This window comes from Cydia pomonella, chromosome 6 (genome assembly GCF_033807575.1).
Source record: "Cydia pomonella isolate Wapato2018A chromosome 6, ilCydPomo1, whole genome shotgun sequence".
NCBI classification, from domain to species: domain Eukaryota; kingdom Metazoa; phylum Arthropoda; class Insecta; order Lepidoptera; family Tortricidae; genus Cydia; species Cydia pomonella.
In genome coordinates, this window is record NC_084708.1 from 7,587,332 (window position 1) to 7,613,426 (window position 26,095).

Sequence of the window (26,095 nt, forward strand, 5' to 3'; positions counted from 1 at the left end):
TATGTATTAACTAATCCCCTTTATTGTAAACTTTTATACAGGAATATTCACTTTAACGGCTTCTTGTCGAATGGCGCTAATGAGGTCCTGGTTGATGAGAAACACGAAGCAGAGGCCCGCAATCTGTGAATACAAATAGGTACATGAGTAAAATATAGGTAGGTAGGTGGGTAGGTGTTGTGTTCCTGCCGGTGAGTAAGGTTGCCAGAGCTCAACGAGGGGGGTGGGGTTAGGGTCGGCAACGCGCATGTAACGCCTCTGGAGTTGCAGGTGTACATAGGCTACGGAGACTGCTTACCATCCGGCAGGCCGTATGCTTGTTTGCCACCGACGTAGTATAAAAAAACAAAAACAAACAAAGCTGTGCCTAAGACCATTCGACCGCTAGCAAAGGGAAACGCAAACATAATTTTTTTTCTCAATATTAAAAACGTAAAGATGTAAGTACATATTATAAGCTGAAATTGTCGAATAGGTTAGCATTAGCAATACTGGACTTGCTGGTATCCATAGTTGATTATGACATGGCTTTTCTAACAACTGTCTGCTGTAGCGACATCATTTGAAACATCACACAAAATAGAGTAAGGAAAATATTGACCAGGCCATTATTTAGTCACCCAGTTATATGGTATATTATACCGAACAGCATCTCGCACGGTATCTAATTTTTTTCATTTATCTTTACGAGTACCTAGGATTTACAATCGATTGCCATTTCAACTGAATTTTATAAAAAGACCGAATGGTTTTCCGAACGTCAGAAGCGGTTACGGTAACAATTGTTTTTAAAAACAAGTTTTATAGCAAACTTGCTGCAATTTAGAAATTCTGAAACGAGCATAAATACATTGATTAAAAGCCCAGCGTTAACGAGAAGTCAACAGTACAAAAGTGCTAACATGACAAACCGATATTTATTTAAACTATAGGTATGTATTCTCACCTCAATAACGCTGTTATGATTGAGCTTCACTTTATTCCCCTGAAGTACGGGCCGACCATCGACGAAGATCGGCCGCTTGCCCTCCGATGACATGAAAAAGTCACCCGTGTTTCTCAATCGGATGGTGGCCTGCTTGCGGGACACTTTGGCAGCGGGGCCTTCCAGCGTCAGGTCCACGTCGATCGTGTGGTCGCGGGTGCTCCGCCCCACTGCGATCTGCCGACCAAAACACGAATCAGTAGGTAGACAATAAAAAAACTATAAAACTCGTAAGAACTTAAAACTTTTTCCAAATATGTATATTTTCACTAGACTTAAATCTCGGATGTATATTTTGTTACACATCTGCTATTATAATCCCTTCGTGTAGAGGTTTCGATGGCCCAGAACAGTGGACACAATTATTAAACAAGCCCCTAGATCCTTTAAAGTTCCTGTGTTGTTCGACGTGCTCGATATTGAACTAATTAATTCCAGTGTAGGCACAGCTGTTAATTGATACGCTTAATTAAACCACCTAGTTGGATAACGAAGGCGATAGCAACCTTGCATGGCTAAATATATTTAGCCATTTATTTTGTATACAACACACAAGGTCGAAGAAAGAATCCTTTTTACGCTGACAGAAACAATATACCTACATAATATACTTATTTGGAAGTCATGATCAAGACCTGCAGAGTACGTGCTGTATCAACACAGCTAACAGAATATAAAACAAAAACGTGCCCAGATACTTAAAGTATTAGAAAGACGACAAACGCACGACTAAACAAAATAATAGAAAATAAGCCTGTGCGCATAAAATTGAGATTCGTGTTTAACGTAACTACGTCGCAATTAAAACTGCTGAAATCGAAAATTATATTGTTATCCACTTAAATACGATTAGATACGATTCCAAATTGTACCTATTATGCGCAGTAAGTACCCACGTACCTACTTAATTTATAAATGGTGTTTTAGACTGTGCAAGTACCCCCTCAAATATAACGATATAGTTCCTACCGTCAGCGCAATAGAAATAAAAAGTTCCTAACAGTCGGGCGATCCGTGCTATAAATTCAGGTAAATTCACAGAACTAATATACTTTATAAGACCAAAATTTTTTGATATAACTGATGTTAATGAAATCCAAGTTTGTCGTTTCTTATAACAAAAACTAGAAAAGGCATTATAATTAGGATTGAGAATATATTATTGTGTATAGTAGTGTCACTTCACATTTGCCCGGAAAATCTGAGTAAGTATATAATTTATTATTATTATATGATGATGTATGCATAAATATGAATAATAATTAAACGACAGAAATTAAACTCTATATTTTTTTCCGACCGTATTGTAAAATGTTTCGTTATTGTAGTAACTATTGTAACAAGCAAGATAGTGTTGTTGACATGACAATTCCTCGATAACGCTATCAGTGCTGCTATTCCCGCTTGATGAGCGAATTGCCTCAGGCCAACACGTAAAAAGAGACCTCTAATGAGAGAGAGAGAGTTAAGCGTAATCGGAAGTCTAACTTACTATTGGCTCGTTTGAGGCAACGCAGTTGGTGAGCGACGGGAGTAGCCTTGTTGTGTGTGTGGAGAGCTCTGTTTTGTACCACCAGCACCCAGTACCCTTTGCACAGCGTTACCTAGCTATTAGCTATAGTCCGTACTGTATCTCAACATGCTACTGTTTGCACACGATTTTAACGTTTAACATTCGAGGCCGTGAGTTTACACGATGCATCGGAAGGATTTAATGTTTAGAATTGTTTCATCGATGCCATTATACTCGTACGCTGTCAGTAGGTAGGTTGGTAGGTACCTTATGCATAAGTAAGCAGTGGTAAATATGTAATTATTGTTGTCCGGTAAGCTGTATAATACGCGAATTTAATGCACATTTTTTGCAATAAATGCATCGTAAAAATATACACGCAAGTGATTTACACCACCAAAAAAAGTGGCTGTGAATAATCAATATTAGAAGGCTAACACAGGTTACACTCCTATAATGTCAATTTGGTGTGTTGAGTTCCCGATATTTCTTCACTATTGCATTGCATAAAATAAACATGACATCGTCACGGAGTAACTGATAATCTAAGCTGCACCGAATCGGCAAGCGTTAGCGTGCGGAAGCGGCTCCATACACGTCAAATTTCTATGATGCCGAGAACGAGTGTGAACATATTGCTTTCTTCTCTTCTCGTCTCGCCCTTCTCCGATTAGGTCGGAGCGGTGACGAGACTTTCGGTAAGTGGCTCTCTATGAGTGTTTACAGCTGGCGTGAAAATAAGACACATAAAATAGCCCTGCCAAGTCGTGCAGACTTAGCTTACCTAATGTACTTACATAGACTTCTGAAACCATAATCTGTTCTATGAGGCGGTAAGTTAAGAACAGACTTCAAAAAGGATAAAATAACATGTGGCGTACCTTATGGCGGTCGGTGCTTACGCTGTTATTAACGACGCTCTAATAATAATGCGATGCTAAGCGACGTAAGCGCCAACCGCCATAAGGTACCTTTTACCATAAAACCTCACAAATATCACCTCGTTTTATATGCGTTAGCAACTGATACGTTTGAAGTTGGTGCCAAGCCAAATCTTAAAAGCGTCAACACGCCGTCAACCTGATTGTCAACCCTGGTGTAGTTCGATAAGAAAGAACAACCAGTATTGTAACTATTTGGCTTTTGGTATTTTTGACCAACCAGGGACTGTATACATTTAAACGAATAAATAATTTATAATTTCGGTTCAGAAATGACGGAGATCTGAGGTAACAAACAAAATAAAATCCGATCAAAGTGATAACCTCCTCCTTTTTTGAAGTCAGTTAAAAAGAATCGACTGCGCGGTGTGGCTAATAATCAACCAATGACGAAATATCACATTTGCAAAAGATAATGTGATTGGCTGAATGATGTGGCAAGTTAAAAATATTTTGGGCCGGTTATTCTGATTTATTTAACTTAAATATTGGGCGTAATCCCGACGAGTAAGCGTTTCTCAAAGAGTTAAGAATCACGCCTGAAAATGTCTGATTAGATCTTCGTCAAGCGATAAGTTTTTGAGAAATAATAATCATCATCATCCTCGCTACCAAAGAGTCCCATAAGTCCCTTTTGGGCTAGTGCCGAGCACTTTGCCACGCCACTTAATACCATATCATCACACCTATTTAACAGGGTTAAATAATATAAATCCATAACATAACGCATAATTATACAAATACTAATACTAATTATTACAAATGCTCTAGTAATTTTGTCGGTTACCTTTTTACGACTAAACTACGATAATATTAAAATTGTGCATGCAGAAATACTTCGGGCATTGACATAGGGCAGTTTATTTTGAAAATAGATAAAGGGGGGGCCGGAGAAATGATACGGACCGATTGTAATACAGGCGAAGTCAAGAGCACAGCTAGTATATACCTAATAATAAGAAATTAAACGCATCGCATTATAATTGAGATAATGCGTCTATACCTATCCCTTTTATCGTACATAGCATACATTGTACCTATTTATACTACAAGAAAAACGGCTCTAATCAACAATTTATCGAGTTAATTAAACATTTAGTTATCATTGCCAGTGTAGGGGAAGGGTCTGAGGAAGCGGGAGGGTCTGCACTGCGCCCGGGCACCCGGTATGGATGCAACTGGGTATTAATTTTTCTTCGAAACTCGTGCACGAACTCTACATAAGTACTTACTTGCGTGCACATGTACAAACTCAAACACATTGAACATTGAAACATATCGAGTCCTGACATCACGTGGCACACGCTTTGTTTTATTGCGATACTTTAGTAAGTAATAATTGCGTTTACTATCAATAACACATTTTTTTGTAATTCCTGTCACTTGTCGTTTATTTTTGTCCCCAACTCTACGAACGAAGGTACCAACTGATCAATATGTTCAGTAAGTCACTTATTTTGATGAACGATAGATACAAAAATAAATTGGTAGTTGAACAGGTAGGAAAAATACCTATATGTAACAAAGGTTTGCAACTGGTATATTTATTTTTGTTCTAAAATAATATAAATTATCCAAACTTGCAACACCTTACTTAAATCAAGTATTTTATTCCTAATAAAATTGGTATCAGATTAGATTATTAGGCTGCGTTGATGACAATGTCGCCAAATATAATGTTTGTAGTTTTTATGCCTTTTGACCTGAGCAAAAAATGGATTCATATCGAAAACGTTATCAAAATAACCAGATAATATTTCACATCTGCTCCATCCTGACACTTATAGGCATTGAAATTTTAATCACTAATTGCGTTACGGATTGAGTATGTCGCAAAATATGGACAACGCATACCTACTAAAAATATTGTAGCGCTCGAAGTTGTTATGGAAATGACAAAAGTATGTAAGGCGGGTTGAAGCAACTTCAGAAATTTCCTGTGTTTGGAGATAACGGTGGCATCAATTATCATACGGGTGAAAATTCTAAGAATTTGAGTACTGTCAATACAGTGAGTGCGCTACAGTTAGCTTGCCATTCGTCAGTCATACCCAAAGCACAACACAATAGGGTATTTGAGTCAAATCAGTTTCTTTTTTCGAACTGTCTAAACTAAACGATTTGCCACTATGGAATTTATATGATATACTAGCACCCACTAGCTAGCTAGCCTGTGCCCAGCAGTGGGACGTATATAGGCTGAATTATTATTTTACTAGCAAATGACGTCACGGTCAACTTACCTACTCTTTATACGATTTATAAAATAGAAATTGTGTCTAAAAATAACTTATGTATGTATGTATGTCACTTTATTGCACATAAACAGGTTAACATAAAACAGACAAAACAAAAAAAATGTTATGTACAAAGGCGAACTTATCCCTAAACGGGATATATACCTTATGTCTACTGGTATGTATTTCTATTAATTTTCCGGTGCTTTATTTCATGCATGGTGCGTTCCGGCAGACGGTTTTTTTTTTTTCATTTTGGAGAAAAGTATTAGAGTTAGGAAAAAAGTGTCAATGTAAGATATAATCTTTAATATATTGTAAACAAAAAAGGTTATAAGCAATTTTTTGGTAAGATTCACCATATTCAAATATTCACTTTTTGTAGTTCAATATAATATAGTACTGAAAGAAATAGTATACGGAGAACCAGCTTGTTCAACGGCAAAATTTTGTCAAAGTTTATCTATGACGTTTTTTTTTATGATACAGGAGGCAAACGAGCAGACGGATCACCTGATGGTAAGGGATTACCGCCTCCCATGGACACCTGCAACACCAGAGGGATTGTAACTGCGTTGCCGGCCTTTAAGATAGGAGTACGCTCTTTTCTTGAAGGTTTGAAGGTCGTGTCGGTCCGGAAATACCGCAGGCGACAGTTCATTCCACAGTTTAGCTGTGCGAGGCAGGAAGTTTCTGGAGAAACGCACAGTTGAGGACTGCCAACCATGTAAGTGGTGAGGATGGAAATGTTGTCGCGTAGGGCGATGACGAAAAGAAGCGGCAGGGATTAATCCTAACAATTCCTCGGAGCACTCCCCGTTATACATGCGATAGAAAATGCAGAGCGAGGCCACATCTCTCACGCAGTGCCAAGGGGTTAAGTCGATCCGAAATACGCTGGCAGTCGACAATTCGAGTCGCTCTTCGTTGGATGCGGTCCAGAGGGAGAAGCTGGTACTGGGGTGCCCCTGCCCATAGATGAGAACAGTATTCCATTTGTGGGCGCAACTGCGCCTTATAAAGCTGCAGGCGGTGGCATCAGAATGGGTTTCTTGTACAGAATTTACTAAGGTTTAAGGAGTTGCAGGCGTCCAAAGGCTACGGTAACCGCTTACCATCAGGCGGGCCGTATGCTTGTTTGCCACCGACGTAGTATAAAAGAAAGAAGGCCCCGTAAGTTCGTGTTCTTCTCTCACTCTCACTGAGCGTTAGCGTAAGCGAGATGGATTTGCATAACCTGATATATCAGGTTTGGAGTTCTAATTTTTGTATTTTTAAATAAATACCAGAAACGCACCGTCGGTGAACTCTTTTAAAAATAGATTAGATACACATTTTAGAACTTTAAAAAGTGCAAAATAAACACTGCTGCGATACACACGCATGAGCTCCAAGAGCTGCTAGTGTATCAAATAAAATAATAATAATAATAGTAAATAAATCGAAAAGTATCGATACGTTCCCTCAAAAAATGCCGATTTTTACAAGCTTTTATTTAACGCTATATACCTATGTATGTTTGTACGAGTCAAATATTGCAAGTTAAATTTGACCCACTTCCCGGTTTCCGATGAAGCTGAAAATTTACATACGTATGAAGTCGGGTGACAAATGCAATATTATGGTACCATCGAGCTGATCTGATGTTGGCGACAGGAGGTGGCCATAGGAACTCTGTGATAAAACAACGCTACCTAATCGTGTTTGGGGTTTTTAGAATTGTCTCGATGATTATTAGTTGCCTGTGAAAAGATAAGTACAGTCAGCGATAAACGCTTGTACCAAGAATGAAATTTTTGCCAAAATCTTATTAGTAGCATATTTCATATTTTTAGCTTTTGTGCAAAATTTGTTACAAATTATTTAAGTGTATTCTAGACATTGTTCGTGTTTTTTTCTATCGAGTGAAAATCAAAAACTAAGGATTCGAATCGAGAAAGGCCTCAAGATTCCTAATTAAGGCAGCTGTATTGTAATCCAACAAAGAAAGGCTACGACTTTTAAAAACTCCTTTTTCCGAACCCACTGCATCTTAATAGTACATTAGGATACAAGTGCGAAAAATAGGAAACTCGCAACGAGTGGTGATAAATTAAAACACGACCGAAGGGAGTGTTTTAAATCGACACGGGTTGCGAATTACCTATTCGCCCTTTAAATGTGCGACATAGTCACGTAAAATGGTAATTATCGCACTAGTGTGGTCAAGTAGCACCATATGTACTGTAAAGGTTTTTTATCTTACTAGAAATGTGCCCCATCCTCTGGAAATTTTCAGCTAGCCCTTCCGGCAGTGCATGTATAATAAGTACAGTCAAGGCTTTCCGGTAGGACAAGTCCTGCTTGCATATTTTATGATATATTTATCTTATTTATATTGTAAGGTAAGCAAAGTTTTTTTACCTTAGAATACCCATATTTATATCTTATCAGCGATCACAGTATTTAACATCGAGCTTCGGGACTCAGTATGAATTTAACTCCCGACGACCCACATATAAACGTAGAGTTAGATAGGGCGCCGATATCTGATTTTTATCAGGGGTTTTTATATAGTAACCGACTTCAAAGTCTTAATTCTAGTAATTTGGTACAATTTATCTAAATGTGGTAAGTATAACAATATAGCTTGGTTGTTTTGTGTCTGGTTAAGCAATGTTTAAATGTATGCTAAAGGATAAATGATAATAGTTATTCCAGGCTCTGACTGACATTTATTTCCCTATTTATTGTTATAATATGCCATAAAGCTTATTTCCTCAAAGTCGGTACGTTTCCTGAATTTAATGTATTTTATTAAGCATCCTGTTTTTTTCTGTTGGTCTGTTCTGTTTGTTGGCGGACAACCGTGAGAGGTACGAGTGCTAGGATTAGTCGTGTGCGCCTATTAGTTACGTAGCTATACTTTTAAGTTGCACTGAATTATGTTATGTTTAGTTACATACATAACTAGTCCAGTAGCCTTAGCACGAGTTTACGTGTGCGTTAATTACACAGACGTAGGTGACGTCAGTGTCAGGTCAGTGTCAAACTCATGGTAAGGCTACAGATGTACAGATTATTCACTTTATTCTTATTTTATTTTTATTACGTTTTGTGCTTTGTGTTAATATTCCATAGTTCTAATATTTCTAAGCCTGTTCTCAAAGATGGTTCCAATGATTTGTGTGTTCCATTTACACGGCTCGAGAACTTGCATGCAATATTCCATGTTACAATCCATACATTTGCTGATTACAGAGTACAACGAGTTAAGTCGATCGACTAAATACCACAATTTAACGAAAATCGCACGCAAGTTCTTGATCCGTCTAAATGGGGCCGTAAAATCCGTTCGTCTAATAACGAAAAATTGCTCTACAGTTCGCGTGACAAATGATGATCCATATGACAGTTTCTCCAAGTCGCTTTTGAATGGGCTTAATTTAAAAAAAGCGGCCAAGTGCGAGTCGGACTCGCCCATGAAGGGTTCCGTACCATTTATGACGTATTAAAAAAACTACTTACTAGATCTGGTTCAAACCAATTTTCGTTGGAAGTTTGCATGGTAATGTATATCATATATTTTTTTTAGATTTTTCATTCCGTTATTTTAGAAGTTACAGGGGGGGGGACACACTTTTTTTCACTTTGGAAGTGTCTCTCGCGCAAACTATTCAGTTTAGAAAAAAATGATATTAGAAACCTAAATATCATTTTTGAAGACCTATCCTTAGATACCCCACACGTATGGGTTTGATGAAAAAAAAAAAATTTTTTAATTTTTATGACGTATTAAAAAAAACTACTTACTAGATCTCGTTCGAACCAATTTTCGGTGGAAGTTTGCATGGCAATGTATATCATATATTTTTTTTAGATTTTTCATTCAGTTATTTTAGAAGTTACGGGGGGGGGGGGGGACACTTTTTACCACTTTGGAAGTGTCTCTCGCGCAAACTATTCAGTTTAGAAAAAAATGATATTAGAAACCTCAATATCATTTTTAAAGACCTATCCATAGATACCCCACACGTATGGGTTTGATGAAAAAAGATTTTTTGAGTTTCAGTTCTAAGTATGGGGAACCCCCAAAATTTATTGTTTTTTTTTCTATTTTTGTGTAAACATCATAATGCGGTTCATAGAATACCAAGTTTGAACAGTATAGCTTTTATAGTTTCGGAAAAAAGTGGCTGTGACAGAATCGGACAGACAGACGGACATGACGAATCTATAAGGGTTCCGTTTTTTGCCATTTGGCTACGGAACCCTAAAAACAATTGAAGAAATGTTTTTACCGTATTTTTATTACTTTAATGTTACATTTCTAAATAAATGTATGTGGTATATTTCCGAAAAATATCTACAAACATTTGACGTGACAGCTGCTCCATATAAACAGTCATAGGGACCATCATTGATGGACGCGCAAGGTATAATCAGGCTCAGGTTGCAATATTCGGAGCACTAAAATGTGATTTTATATTCAAGATACTAAAACGACAGTTCGTATGGCCAATTGATTCTACTACCCAATCCAAATTCAAATCAGTACTTATCTATTTTCGTACTGTCAAAACGATTTGTAACTATGGAATTGATATGAAACATTACACAATGACGCCACGGTCAAGTTACCTACTGCTTATAGTTCTATACCAGGGGTCACCAATTAGTTTCGCTCGGGGTCTGTTTTAAGAAATGAAATGACCATCGCGGTCCGCACAACATTTTATAGAAAAAATATTAATTAAACAAATGTAATTACAGAAATAACAAAGGTATTTTTTTACATATCAATGAGAAAAATGACATTTTTTGTTCCGGACTATCTGGACTATCTAGCTTGTGACTTCGCCCGGCCGTTTTCAAATTGACGTCAACAAAGATAATGCGGGGGATACATTTTTATTAGGGTTCCGTAGTCAACTAGGAACCCTTATAGTTTCGCCATGTCCGTCTGTCTGTCTGTCTGTCTGTCCGAGGCTTTGTTCCGTGGTCGTTAGTGCTAGAAAGCTGAAATTCGGCATGGATATATAAATCAATAGATCCGACAAAGTCGTACAATAAAATATAAAAATTTAATTTTTTTGGGGGTACCTCCCCTACACGTAAAGTGGGGGTGAATTTTTTTTTGCTTCATCCCTACAGTGTGGGGTGTCGTTGGAAAGGTCTTTCAAAACTAATAGGGGTCTTCAACAAACATTTTTTTAATAAAGTGAATATATTCGGAGATAATCGCTCCGAAAGAGAAAAAAAATGTGTCCCCCCCCCCCCTCTAACTTTTGAACCATAGGTCCAAAAAATATGAAAAAAATCGTGGAAGTAGAGCTTAAGAAAGACATTAAATGAAAACTATAGCGGACATGATCAGTTTAGCTGTTTTTGAGTTATCGCAAAAAGTTTCTTCCATAGTAAAAAGACTTACTTTAATTAGGTACTGATTATGCAGCCTATTTGTTTAACTCGCGTGAAAGGTACCGTTTCATCCCTTGGTTAACAATTTACTATACTCTAAGCTCCAGTTTAGCTTATTGTGACGGAAGAGTAACTACGGAACCCTACACTGAGCGTGGCCCGACATGCTCTTGGCCGGTTTTTATTTTAAATTACGCACTCTTTAGTGCAAAAGTTGCTGTGTTCTCGCGGTCCGCACAAAATGGGTCGGCGGTCCGGATGCGGACCGCGGTCCGCCATTTGGCGACCCCTGTTCTATACGATTTATAAATTAGAAATTGTGTCTAAAATAACTTCAGTACAAAATAAATAATAGTACTACCATACAGAAATGACACTTCCTACAGAACCGCAGTTTGACAGTGATTCAAGGTCAAATTATGCTGTCTCTTTCTAATATATGGCACTATCCCTTTCGGCCATTTAGGGTTGTCAAAATCATTATCTTATCTCGTCGGTTGTGCACTTATAGGGACGTCAAGTTGGGCCGACCCTAATAATTGCTCGGAGCAATGCTGAGCCGAACGGAGCCGGGAAAAGCCGAAAGGAGAAGTGTCGCCCAACTGCTTCAGTCTACGTTTCTCAAATGGTGCGAAATCATTTATTTTAACTATAGTCAACATCCCTATTGGTAGTTGTGGATTGGCCAATCGAACAGCGGTTGTAGCACGGACACATTTTGATCACTTTTGTCACTATGCTTGTCACGTTCTAACAAGTATGTAAGGACCAAAGTGACAGGCATAATGACAAATGATAAAAATGCGAGCGTGCTACAGCCGCAGTAAATGACAGAATTAGGTACATATATCAGATATACGGGTAAATTGCAAAAATGTACATAATTAAGCGTAATTAAGAAGCTGTGATTAGTCTTAGGGTATTAGTCTTAAGGTAGGTTACGAAAATTAGCCATGTACATAATATTGTATTGTATTTATAGTACTTAATTCATACACATATAAGTCTATAGCATACGCTTACACACTTTCATGCATATAACTTAAATAGAAATGGCTTAATTGTCGTAACACAATAGAATCAATCAACTTTTGGCTAATTACAAGTCCTTAACTACTAATTAATCAATATATTTATAAAACCAAAAAGTCATTGACTATGTATTTTTTTTTTGCAATACACTTATAAAATAAAAACCTAGTTTTTTCCTTGTTTACACGGCCATTAAAATATTTTACAATATCATAACAATAATGTCACGTGGTAGGGTTCAATAAATCCAGATCTAATTACGGTCCAAATCAACTTCGGGCCATTGTTACAGTCGCTAACGACGCGTGCAAACATTGGATATTATAATGATATTAGGCTGTTTCGAGCAAACAACAGGCCTGATGGGTTTTGCCATTATAAAAATGTAAATTAAAAAAAAAAACAGCCGGTTGGTCGCTTTCAGGTTGTATAGGTTTGATTGAAAGTTGGGCGAGGGGGTGTTACAATATTTTGTGATATTATTCACCATCTACTATCCATAAATATTACCATCAAAAAATATTTTGACACCTTCAAATTAAGTAGTTTTTATACTCCAGTACTTCTATTTGTTGATGAAATGACTGCCAATGAGATCGAAATCAACTTTATAAGATGCGCGGCGCGTTGGCCCTTGTCTATAGGATCATAACAGCAGTGTTGTTAGGAACTGTTGTATTTTTTTAATGCTGACTTCTAGACAAAGATCGACAAATCAATATTTACTTTGATTTTATTTCTCATTTTAGGTGTTTGCTGTCTTAGAAAGACTATTATGGGCAACGGACCTTCGTTTCGTTTTGTAATTTCGGCCCTTGAATTTTAAAAACCCTTATTATGTAAGTTCTCAAGATTATATTACAAGCTATCTGTACTCCAAATTTCACCTATATTTCAGCCGTCTTTTCCTGATTAAGTAACAAACATCCGAACTCCTGAACATACACAATTAAAATCCATAATATAAATAGGATTTTTATTATTGTAAACTGGCTATGAGCCGTTGAAGAGACAAATTATCAATGGACATTGTTGTAATTCAAATAGGTATATTCGGACATTTAATTGCCTTTTCAGTTTCCACGATCGACCTTCAGCCAAAGCTGATCTAAACAGGCGTATAATGCAAGGTTCTCTTATCAGGACAATAAAAACTGCATGTGCAGAATTCGACAATTTCGAAATGGAAAATTGATTGAATTCGAGTAACCTTCGGTAGTAAAGTTGGTAGCTACCTATATATGTATAATGGGAGGTAAATCATCTCTATGTAGATTTCAGTCACCATCATGTTTACTTCCGCATAATGAAATGGTCATCCATCACCACCAGGTTGATAAACAGAAAGAAGGTAGGTACTTATGGAAGCGGAATATAATATCGGTGGTTTTAGAAGAAATTTGAAGCTTGATAAATATAGGAATACGAAACTTCTACTAAATAAACATTTACAGATTTTTAAAGTAAATCTAATCTAATCTCTAACGGTCAGACGAGTGTCAGAAATTACGGAAAATTGAACCCTGTGATTTTGAAATTAAGTTTAAAATCATTGTTATAGGGTGGTCATTTTTGCCATATATAATCGAAGTTTGCCCGTTAAAACTTGCAAGGGTCGAAGCTACAGTACTTAAGATGCTGTGGGTTCAGCCGGCAGAGTTTAAAAAAAGAACCTAAGCGCTTTTTAGTTCATAACACGGTTGCAAAAAAAAATGATAAGCAATTGAAGCCTTTTTCTAGATTCGAAACCTAATATCTTGACTTTCGCTCGATAGAAAATACCGGTCAAGTGAGAGTCCGTTTAACTCGCGCACCGAGGGTTCCGTACAAACTTTCAGTTATCTCATGTAACAATATCAATAAACACGAAAGGCATTTTACGGGGCCTTAGCCACTGACCATGTGCTACATTTGTTTGCCAATGAGGTGGTATTTATAAAATAAAAATGTGGTTAGCTGCTAAAAAGGATACAACATTTTTTTAGGGTTCCGTACCTCGAAAGGAAAAAATGGAACCCTTATAGGATCACTTTGTTGTCCGTTCGTCCGTCTGTCTGTCTGTCAAGACCCTTTTTCTCAGAAACGCGTGGAGGTATCAAGCTAGAATTTATATCAAATACTCAGGTCTACTGTCCCTTGGAGCTGTGAAAAAATCAAACTTCTAAGTCAACGCAATCAAAAGATACAGGCGTTTATGCCGCAAATTTTCGACACTCGCAAGGGAATCAAATCCTACAGGGTACTTCCCGTGAACTCAGAAAATTGAAAATTGGGACGAAGCAACGTCTATAGCACAGATGAAGGAAAAATTGCGAATACCGTAAATTTTTAGTTACATCATATAATAAAAATATTTTTAATAATTTTAAACCTAAAAATACCATAACTATGACTCGATTGTCGTGATGGGTGAACTTTTACTTATATACCTACAGGTTTGTACGGAACCCTCGGTGCGCGAGTCCGATTCGCACATGGCCATTTTTTTTTTAATTCCTTAACTTCACACATGTCGATACAAACATTGATTAGTCAAGTTTCTAGAAATAAAATCGATTTTTGTAGGCAGGACCGTAATTTTAACATATGACCAGCGGTGGCAGCATGCATTCACTCTCCCCATTACAGAATATATAGCAATAGAATAAACACCCAATTTAATTTATTGGACACTTTATTGATTGTTTTGAACTAACACTGTTAAAGTAATTGAGAAACAGCTACTGGCTATGTATCTCTCGCTAGATACATATATTATGAAATATGAAATCGGACTTTAAATTATCTTTTTGCTAACCACTATATTGCTTAATTTTCGCATCTTATTTTCATATCGTCAAATCTTTGTTATCGGCCTGGTATGTTATTCGAAATACGTACATTTTTTAATGGAGCTAATAGGAGTAGGTATGCAATATTGATTTACAAATACTTTATTATTGCACCCATCATACTTTCCGAGTACGATACACATTACACATGCAAGATAATGTTTTACGCTCGACCAGCAACTTCACTCAAACTGACACCGACAGGTTCCTCGAATCTGACCTGACATATTCTTCGAACAGTAACGAAATACTTCTTATCGGTACATTATCAAACATTTACCTCACTTAAGCACTAAGCAATCAACGAAGGAAATATCTACAGCATCACTCAAACTTGGCGCGGCAGATCCACCGGACATGAACCAATTTCCTCCAGTATTCCTTTGAGGCTACTTGAAATGTTTTGAATCAATGCGCGGGCTATAGCAAAACAATGGTCGTGTTTTAAGTGGTGTTGTGTAAACATGCGACGTTTAGCACTCCGGCTCGCAAAACATTGACACAATGGAATTACCTGTCGTCAATAACTACTGCATAAAGTGGGCTCATTTTTGTCGCAACCGGTTTGAATCTTACAAGACTTAGCGGTATGAAAAATAGGTGCAGATTGTTAATTTGATATCATATATTCAAGTGATAATAGTTGATAATAAAATACCCAAGGGTATTACGAAGTCTTAGATAAAGGCACGGTGTCACAATATATATTTAAGCAACTGGTTTTAGAATAGATGAATGGGAACGAGGGCAATCAATACGTGTATTGTATCGATGCGACTGATAGTGAGCGACAAATCATACGGCTGAGCCATTAGGGCTGCGGCCTTGAGCCGGGTGTCAGGGGTAGCACGAATACATTAAAAAGCTGAACTACTTCTACATTATTGTCCACGCGAAGCATTGATCGCGGGGGTTTAACGGCATACTATGGAGCGAAATTGTTTTTTTTTTTTTTTATATTCCTAACACATAAAAAACATGGGTACCTAACACGAAACTCGAGAGATAGATAGCGGGACAAGAATGATATTAATGGAGCACATGAGTTCTTACAGGTCAAACATAATAGTTTCAAATTGAAAGAAGGAAAAATATATTAAAATACTAGAATCGACACAAAGAAAATTTCGTTGTTTTAGTTTTGTTTTGAGTCTTGTAGGGCTCTTAATGACATGTTATTTCACTCTTTAACAATATTATTCTCTTAAGCTGAGTTCACTTAAAGAAGTTCCACTGTTACTGCAACAATGTATATATTCTTTATGGCGATAAGAAACACAGGTACAACAAAGCTTTAAATTATCAAACGATGGATTCGTTTTTGAATTCGTTCGTTTTTCGTTTTAATTCGTTTATTCGTTAATGAAGTAGATTACTTAACAAGGAAAAGTATCGGGGTAACGCTTAAAGTAACAAAATTCTGTACAGTCAAGTGTAAAAATATAGGCACACACCAGTTCTGCAAAAATATGTCCCATGGCTCTTATGTCGGCGAATTAAGAGCTATGGGCCTTATTTTTAAATAACTTGCGTGGACCCATATTTTTACACTTGACTGTACATGCCTCACGTTCATTTAAGAAGTTGTTAATTACGGTTTAGCAGATAAACACTATCGGATAATGATACTTACTGATTATCAACAAGATAAGACACCTGTTTTGTTGGTTTTCTTCATCATTAGTATGGTTTTAGCATTGAATATAACTTAATGATATAATTCAAAAATATTACATTCAAAAGTATTACTAAACGCGAGTCACGCGTTGTTATGTACATTTCAAGTTATTGATTAGTATAGAAAACATAAATACGAACATTTGCTTAAGTACCCTATGTATTGTATGTTAATTTTATGTAAATTTTCTTAACTGTATTATTTACCATTGACCTAATGTGATATGCCAGATTTTTTATACTACAAGAACGTACATTGAGATTTATATTTCAGATGTCACATGTTGTTCATGCTTATTAAGGTTTGTTTTATTGACAGCTTAACCAATTATATTAGCTGAGGGTTTACCGCGAACATCGAAAATCGAAGTTTCGTCTGTTTGCGCGAATACGCGAGAGCAAATAGACAAACGAATGAATGAAGTAGATCGCGGTTTTAACCCTGGTCTCTCACCGTTAATTATATATTATGTAATTTTTATTTGGGCGGATAAGTTGCTTAAATATGTTAAAATAAGTAAGCACCTGATAGGAATCCGGTTTCACCGACACTGGTCGATGTTATTTTTGGATATCGGATCAATATGTAGAGGACGAAAAGAAAACAATCGCACAATCAACGTTCTAATGATAAATATTTATCGTTACGATAGTTTCATTACCAGAAAAGTCACTAAATAAATGTATGGTTTCTCCTGCAATACCAGTATGTAAAAAAGTTTATTTTTAACGTACTGATCGATTTCCATAAGATTTTCGATCCTTAATCCAGATAATCGATAGACATAAAAAATTAAAAATTTGGGGACGATCTTACACAGATCGACCTATCCCCAAACTAAGCAAAGCTTGTACTGTGGGTACTAGACGACGATATACATACGTATACATACATAGAAAACACTCATGACTCAGGAATTACATGTATTCATCACACAAATAAATACCCTTACCGGGATTTGAACCCGGGATCATCGGCTTCATAGGCAGGGTCACTACCCACTAGGCCGAACCGGTCGTCAAACATTATAATTACTTTTAGGGGAAAATAAAATTCAAAGTTTTTTTTTACTTCTTTTAGTTTTTATTATTATAAAAAATATAATAAAATTTTCTTTTAAGCAAAATGAGCTATCTCAACGCTTTTATGTAATTGTTCAAGGTTAAAGGCCCAACAGATATTTCTATTCTGCATTTCCTGCAAATGCATGCAACAGTTGTGATCAAGATCACTAGTTCACAATTATGGTCACGGTCCCGCCCTAGTGGCATACTAACAACTGTTCATTGACCATATACGGCCCTTATATCTTTACAATAAGGGTTACTGTATGTCAGTCAACAGTGGATGGTACCGCCATGGCAACTACACCACAACAGACAGGCGTTGTCAGGCCTTGACGTGACACGTGATTAATTGCTTCAACTATTTTAATTTACATTATATTTGAAAAATATTGACAATCATCAGCTTGATTGGTTTGGATCCAAGTATGTGAGGGCAATGTGTTTATCTAGAATTTTCTACGGTGTGTATTCCGTAGAAGAAGCATGCCAGTGTAATGAAGTTATGGTAATGTATAGTTAAGTACTTGTTTAAAATAAATTGATACATGGTAATATTCAATCCAATTGTTTTTTTGTCTACCTATGGTTACTTTGTTAAAGACGATTTTCACTCCCTATAGATTTGATCCGATAACCATACAATAATAAGATACCAGACCATCGCAAATAATTTTGTCTTTAAATTGAACTCTGGCATGGCTGAGGGACGTGATGACTGCGGACATTCTTCACCAGTGCTCTCCAAGCCGTTCTATCTTGGGCCCGGTGTAAGCTGGCCTGTTAGCCTGTGTGTTTCTTTATTCGAACTACTGTAAGTGCTGTCCTATACCTACGCTGTACTCTTAAATACAGTTAATACACACTTCATAATAATTAAAATTATATGTACGTTGGTACACCCATCTCGTCCCAGTCAGGTACAAGGGTCCAGGTTTGAATTCTGATAAGTATTTTTAGGATTCTGAATATGATAGGTAACAACAAGATTCAGATACAGATTCCTAAATACAAAATCAGTAATGAGAACATTATTTTGCTGGTTGATATCTATTGTGAGGTCTAGTCTAGAGGACCTAAGTAGGTATCAACATCTTGATCTTATAAGTTGCTAAGGGCATTTTTTGCACTTTGCAATGACAGTGGAGGTGAGCGACGCTGGTCGAGCATGTTTATTTGAGAAAGGGTAAACAAAGTCGCAAACAGCTACTCACCGCCACCTAGCGTGAAATTGAGACAGTTTTTAACATAAAGCGTGTAGTCTTTAGTTTGATATGTTTCAGATAGATGGCGCTGTGAATTACATATATTGGAGTCTGCGAGAAGGAACATTTTTGTTTAATTTTTTTATGTTATTGATATTTTTTGGTCCCTAGGTCAAACGAGGGATATATTTTTTAGACTTTTAGAACAATTAATAAAGGAAACTGACTTACCTGCTCAAAAATCTTGCTTAAAACCTTTAAATTGTTATTAAATGAGACAAGAAACCACACACTTGTGATGATCTAATGAGATGAAAAAGTCTATAGGTCGTGTCATCCACGATGACGCGCGGATTTGTCAAATCTAACTTTTATTAACGTGACAATACGAGTCAAGGTACGCGTCTCGTGAATGATACGATCTATAAGATGGGCAAGATGGCAAGTGTGCGATAGGTCATACTACATCTATTGAGACTTGGGGCGGCGGTCACGATTAATAGTGTGACGTCAAGGGGAATAGATTAGAGTTGCTTACGAATTAATAAAATTAAATATGTATGGACTGACCTCCCTGGAGCGCATGAGGTAGCGCACGCGGCGGCCGCGCAGCACGGCCAGCGTGTGCTTGTCCAGCTCGGCGCCGCCCGCCACCGACTGCACCAGCACCTGCCAGCGGCTCAGGTCCGAACATACCTCCCTGGAGCGCATGAGGTAGCGCACGCGGCGGCCGCGCAGCACGGCCAGCGTGTGCTTGTCCAGCTCGGCGCCGCCCGCCACCGACTGCACCAGCACCTGCCAGCGGCTCAGGTCCGAACATACCTCCCTGGAGCGCATGAGGTAGCGCACGCGGCGGCCGCGCAGCACGGCCAGCGTGTGCTTGTCCAGCTCGGCGCCGCCCGCCACCGACTGCACCAGCACCTGCCAGCGGCTCAGGTCCGAACATACCTCCCTGGAGCGCATGAGGTAGCGCACGCGGCGGCCGCGCAGCACGGCCAGCGTGTGCTTGTCCAGCTCGGCGCCGCCCGCCACCGACTGCACCAGCACCTGCCAGCGGCTCAGGTCCGAACATACCTCCCTGGAGCGCATGAGGTAGCGCACGCGGCGGCCGCGCAGCACGGCCAGCGTGTGCTTGTCCAGCTCGGCGCCGCCCGCCACCGACTGCACCAGCACCTGCCAGCGGCTCAGGTCCGAACATACCTCCCTGGAGCGCATGAGGTAGCGCACGCGGCGGCCGCGCAGCACGGCCAGCGTGTGCTTGTCCAGCTCGGCGCCGCCCGCCACCGACTGCACCAGCACCTGCCAGCGGCTCAGGTCCGAACATACCTCCCTGGAGCGCATGAGGTAGCGCACGCGGCGGCCGCGCAGCACGGCCAGCGTGTGCTTGTCCAGCTCGGCGCCGCCCGCCACCGACTGCACCAGCACCTGCCAGCGGCTCAGGTCCGAACATACCTCCCTGGAGCGCATGAGGTAGCGCACGCGGCGGCCGCGCAGCACGGCCAGCGTGTGCTTGTCCAGCTCGGCGCCGCCCGCCACCGACTGCACCAGCACCTGCCAGCGGCTCAGGTCCGAACATACCTCCCTGGAGCGCATGAGGTAGCGCACGCGGCGGCCGCGCAGCATGGCCAGCGTGTGCTTGTCCAGCTCGGCGCCGCCCGCCACCGACTGCACCAGCACCTGCCAGCGGCTCAGGTCCGAACATACCTCCCTGGAGCGCATGAGGTAGCGCACGCGGCGGCCGCGCAGCACGGCCAGCGTGTGCTTGTCCAGCTCGGCGCCGCCCGCCACCGACTGCACCAGCACCTGCCAGCGGCTCAGGTCCGAACATACCTCCCTGGAGCGCATGAGGTAGCGCACGCGGCGGCCGCGCAGCACGGCCAGCGTGTGCTTGTCCAGCTCGGCGCCGCCCGCCACCGACTGCACCAGCACCTGCCAGCGGCTCAGCGACGTCTCCAGTAGCCGGATATCCTTCTTCTGGATCCTGTATAATATTGTATTTTTGACAATCACTACGTTAAGGTTCCTTCTTCCGCAAAATACCATAAGAGTAAGTTACTCTGAACCATTTTATATATTAAATATGACAGTTTTTGAGCAGAAAAAAATATATAACAACCTAAAAGATATGAGCAATATAATGTTTTTTCAGGAAATCTATATTAATTTTCATAAGTGAAGAAAAAAAATCTTGAAGTCACCCCTATTTCTTTCAGTGGTATCCATATTACTCCTGCAACTTTTATCGAAAATATATGAAACATTACAATCTTTCTCACAAAACACTATAGAATGATATGGTTTTCTTGCTTTTTGCAAATTTATAAAACTATGCCTCAGTTCCTAAAAAATAAGCCTAAATCCCACCTAGGTTCCTACCATTACCCCACTCTCGTCCATATAGTCAGTGCGGGGCAAGTCGTGTTGCTACGAGTAGAAGACGGACCTGTGCTGCGTTGTGCGCGCGAGCAAGCGAAATTCTATTTCGAACGCATAGTTCTGCGCGGTCGATCGTTTGCAGCGGGTAGTGCGGTGAGGGGTATAAGCTCCGCCCACACGCGCGAGGGCGAAGGCGTCGGGTGCAGCCTTAAAGTGCTTGGCACGTGACACCAATAAAGACCGCGTAACTTAAAATTATGGGACACATGTATGACAAATACAGTTGTCAATATCGCGCAGTTAATATGTTAATATAAATGCAAATGTTGTTTTTTTGACAATAATAGCTGTCATGTGTAGGCCTAGGATAACATTTTTTTTATTGTAAAAAAAAACATTATAACTAATACAAGCTGAACTTTGATCCACCTTTGCTTCTCGAAGAAGAAGAATTCTTGATCATGCATGACTATGAAATACAATAACGAAGGCATTGAAATATTTAATGGCAATGGAGGGCCCCCCATATTTTAACTCAGTAAGAACACCAATTTGTTTTTTATTAAACATGGTATGGTTAGGCATAAGTCAAAATACTTATAAATAAATAAATAAAACAATGAATTACCTGTCTGCTAGCTGCATTTCGACATCAATACCATCTTCCTTGTAATCAGGTAATTCTGAATCATTCATTGTATCTTCTGCGTCAGAAAATGTCAAAATATTCTCATCAGTGCCTGAAATTAATAAAAGTAAAAACACAATTAGAACAGTTATGGGGCTAGACCCACATTTTTGTTACACATATAGAACATGTGTCTTATCTTGTCATGCATAATTCATTTTCATGAGAGGATACTTATGTTTAGAAGTCGGTCACTAAAACACATTGCCACGGCTCATGGGATGCTGGGTTCCGCTTGGCAACCAATCCCCAGAATTGGCATAGGCACTAGTTTTGACGAAATCAACTGCCATCTGTTCCAACCCATAGAGGGTAAACTATGCATTATTGGGATTACTACAATGTAAGTAATATCGAAAATCTAAGAACAAAACATGGAATCAGAACAGATCATCTTTAGTTTTAATTATACCTACTGAAAATATTTCATAGTTCACGGCAACTGGATTTATTATAGACTAACTCGGTTAGGTTAGGAGTTAAGCCTCAGCATAGAGAAATAAGTAAGCATAGGAAAGTCTAATGCTCAACAATTTTCAGGTTAACGGGATTAACTGGAACTCTATTTTCAACTCCTGCTTGTAATATTACCTATAAATTGTTGCGCAATACACTTTTCATCAGTCGCGACACTCGTGACATCTAGTGTCAAGTAGCGATACTAATACATTCGCTACTTGACGCTAGATGTCGACTACGAAATAATAAGCATTTTGTTAATAAAACTGATGTATGGAGTGAGCACTCTGCTTACTTATTTCTCACTCAAAATTCAAAGATAAAACAAGCTTTCAGCTTTTTTTTATACTACGTCGGTGGCAAACAAGCATACGGCCTGCCTGATGGTAAGCAGTATCCGTAGCCTATGTACGCCTGCAACTCCAGAGGAGTTACATGCGCGTTGCCGACCCTAACCCCCTCCCACCCTCGTTGAGCTCTGGCAACCTTACTCACCGGCAGGAACACAACACTATGAGTAGGGTCTAGTGTTATTTGGCTGCGATTTTCTGTAAGGTGGAGGTACTTCCCCAGTTGGGCTCTGCTTTAGATCTGGAATGACATCCGCTGTGTTGTGCCCTACCACACAGAGCGAGATGACATTCACATTGCCCATACCTCTCTTTACAAAGTTCTGTCGAAACTTGCTATTTAATCTTGAAGTTTTTAAAGTCCAAACTAGCAATGGACACATGACAAGCCATGCAAAAGTTTAAGACTTGGCAGTAACCAAGCCCACAACACTAAACGGGTTTTTTGTAGGAAACTTTATTCTAAACAGTAGATGATGTCACAGGAGTCTGCAAAGGATCCTCATCAAATAATAATCTAACCATACCTTTAGGCAGTGGTGTCACAACTTGGTCAGGCAGCAGCTGGTACTGCTTGAGAAGTTGCCAGTGTGCCATCAGTGACTTGGCAGTCCTTGACGGGTAGAACACATGTGGGTTCTGCTCTAGAAGCTCTTGGAATCGCTCCACTGTTGGTTGAGAGCTCTGGGAGAAAGGGATAATAGTGTTTTAAGCCAGTGTCAAAATATGCGTAAGGTCATGGAGGGAACAGTGGCTTGGTAAAAAAAAAAGCCAGTTACAGTGGCTTACTCTACCTAATTTCAACATGAGAGTGGTGATATTTGGGTGACTGGGCCACTGTTTCCGCCTTGACCCTAATCATTGCTATGAGTAAAAAGTTTCTGAGAGTACTGATAGATTTAGTAGTAGGTTTTGGTATTGAACTAATCCATTAGCGCCCACACCCACTTTTGGGAACCCACCATTTTTCTAATGCTGTTAGGTAGAGTTATATTATTAGGAAATCGAATCAACAAGCGGGTACAATGAGCGGTAATGGGCTAATCTCTAACCTTTTTGACGCCAATGAGAGATATATCTGCACCCGTAGGTCCAACGCCGAAAATGGATTAATCTGTCACATACCACATAGCACAAAGACCTATCATATGCATAAAGTACAATTTTAGTGTTGATACTTCGGTGACGAGAGGCGTCTAAGTGACAGCTGTTTAAAGACATTGCGTCGAAAGGTTAAGAGTAAAAATAGTTAGTTATAGCAAAAACATTATAGGACTGTAAAAAATATTGTGTATGTTAAATGAATATTCCTATAATTTGATTTCGACAAAAACTGTAATTTTCACACTTGAATTATAGCAACATATCATCTATCATTTCACCATCAAAATTGTAGCTAAATTGTTTTATCTGAACTCTGAACTCATACATATGGAGCCTTTGACTAAAAGACTATGTTGACTATTGGCACCAATATAGGTTTCTACCTATTAACAACATTTAAAACTTACACTATTCAATGTGCCAAGTAGATCTTCCTCAGCTGTAGAGTACAAAGCTTGCTGCTGGACAGCAGACACTAAGTCTGGGTGTAGGTTCCTCATAGCTGCTACAGCCACTCGGGAGATCTCGGTGTTGTACAGCAGAGCATACCAGCGTGACTGCAGCTCTCCTAGGGTAAAGCGGCAGGAGAACTTGATGCCCCGGTGGACTATGCGCAGGTCATTTGTCTGCAATGAAATAATATATAATCTAAATGTCAAATTATTTTATTACTTATTTGAAACACTGCGTAGCAATCATTAATAAGCGCTGGTGGCCTAGGGGTAAGAGTGTACGAATTTAAATCTGGAGGTTGCAGGTTCAAACCATGGCTTGCACCAATGAGTTTTTGGCACTATTTTGACCATTGTGATATTTACCAGTCACTTCTCGTTGAAGGAAAACATTGTTCAGGAACCGGTTTACCCTCTGGGTTAGAAGGTCAGATGGCAGTCGCTTTCGTAAAAACTAGTGCCACTCCAATTCTTGGGATTAGTTGCCAAGCAGAGCCCAGGCTCCCATGAGCCGTGGCAAAAATGCCATGATGATGATGATAATGCATTCACTTATTTGATTGTTGTCGCAGGCAAGACTTTTTGAAACTTTTTGGTAACAAATATAGCTATTTACCAGTAATCTAGCCCTTGTGTAAAATTGTGATATCTTTTTTAACAAGATCATGAGCAAAACTCTTAGAGCAACTCATTATCCTTTGATTAAGTACAAGTTTCTGCCATTTTCTTACTTCTATAGGTATGTTATTCTTTCATGATGTACATGCAATAACATTTTCCTCAAGCCGTCCACACCATTTACCAAACTTGCCAGGACAAATGCAATTTTAATTCGCCAAATTAAAGATTTAAAACAAAATAGAGTAGAAGGCCTATTTACAGGCCTCTGGGCAATTAAAGGTAATAACCAATTCACAAATACAAGTTTCATTAATATAAAGCAGTTGGAATATAACAAGATTATGTCCAAGTGGTACCTGTTGCACTCCCAATATCAGTGCTAGATCATCAGTAGGTTTCCATCTTCCAAGATCCTTTGTAGATAACTGACTCAGCTGTCCCTTACGCCTAGACTTTTTAGATACACCCGGACCCACGGACAGTTTTCCTGAGCCACGGCGGCGGTCGGGCGGCGTCGGCACCACGGGCGTGGAGGGCGCACTCACTAACGGAAACTCCGGCAAGTGACTGGTGTAGGATTGTGTACGCATTCGCTTCTCACTCTTGCCTATCGAAGCCCCTGGAATACCGAGACTGTATTCCACTAATTCATCGTCGAAGCGTCGACGCTTTATTGATCGAGATGAACTGAAAAAATTAGATGTAAGTAGCTTATGTTCTGACACGGATATTATAATAAAAACGGAACAGTGTCGCATCATCATCGTTACCTACCTTCGTCGCTTAGTATTGTCTTGAGCGTCAAAAGAAGGCGGAATTCCAGGATAGTCATTGCTATCTGAAGGAGACGGTGTTGGTGGGAAATCCATATCAATAAATCAGTGTTTTGAGAAGCATTTATTCATTTAATTCGTTTCGACACACCAATACTGCGATTTGCTGCGTTACAAAATAAAAACATGCATTTCATTTGACAAAAATGTTCCGTTATAAGCAGACATTGATTGTAATACTCCGAACAGTGTAGTAGCGTAGTAATGTCATCAATAGTGTAGTAGCGTGAAATGAAACGTAAAATACCATAGACAATTTCTTCCAAAGTATGTTTAAGCTCAAGTTTTTAACGTTGCACTGGCAATTTTTTATATTGATCGTGTGT

The 26,095-nt window shown here is 39.2% G+C and overlaps 1 protein-coding gene across 1 annotated transcript; it reads right to left on the reverse strand.

Annotated features, from left to right (window-relative positions):
* On the reverse strand, positions 1–25,944 carry LOC133518839 (uncharacterized). Its single transcript, XM_061852580.1, has 8 exons — positions 25,711–25,944; positions 25,293–25,623; positions 24,271–24,489; positions 23,287–23,443; positions 21,891–22,002; positions 19,583–20,867; positions 947–1,162; positions 1–123 (listed from the first exon to the last, which is right to left on the reverse strand). The coding sequence occupies exons 1-8, from the start codon at positions 25,803–25,805 to the stop codon at positions 34–36; spliced, it is 2,505 nt and encodes an 834-aa protein (XP_061708564.1). The 5' UTR covers positions 25,806–25,944; the 3' UTR covers positions 1–33.
* Between the last annotated feature and the right edge of the window lie 151 nt (positions 25,945–26,095).

Coding starts and splice junctions, on each gene's coding strand:
- LOC133518839 (XM_061852580.1), bottom strand. CDS start 25,805: ATGGATTTCCCACCAACACCGTCTCCTTCAGATAGCAATGACTATCCT. Junction 23,444..24,270: donor TACTTGGCACATTGAATAGT/GTAAGTTTTAAA, acceptor CCTTTCTCCCAG/AGCTCTCAACCAACAGTGGA. Junction 22,003..23,286: donor TGTGACACCACTGCCTAAAG/GTATGGTTAGAT, acceptor TATTAATTTCAG/GCACTGATGAGAATATTTTG.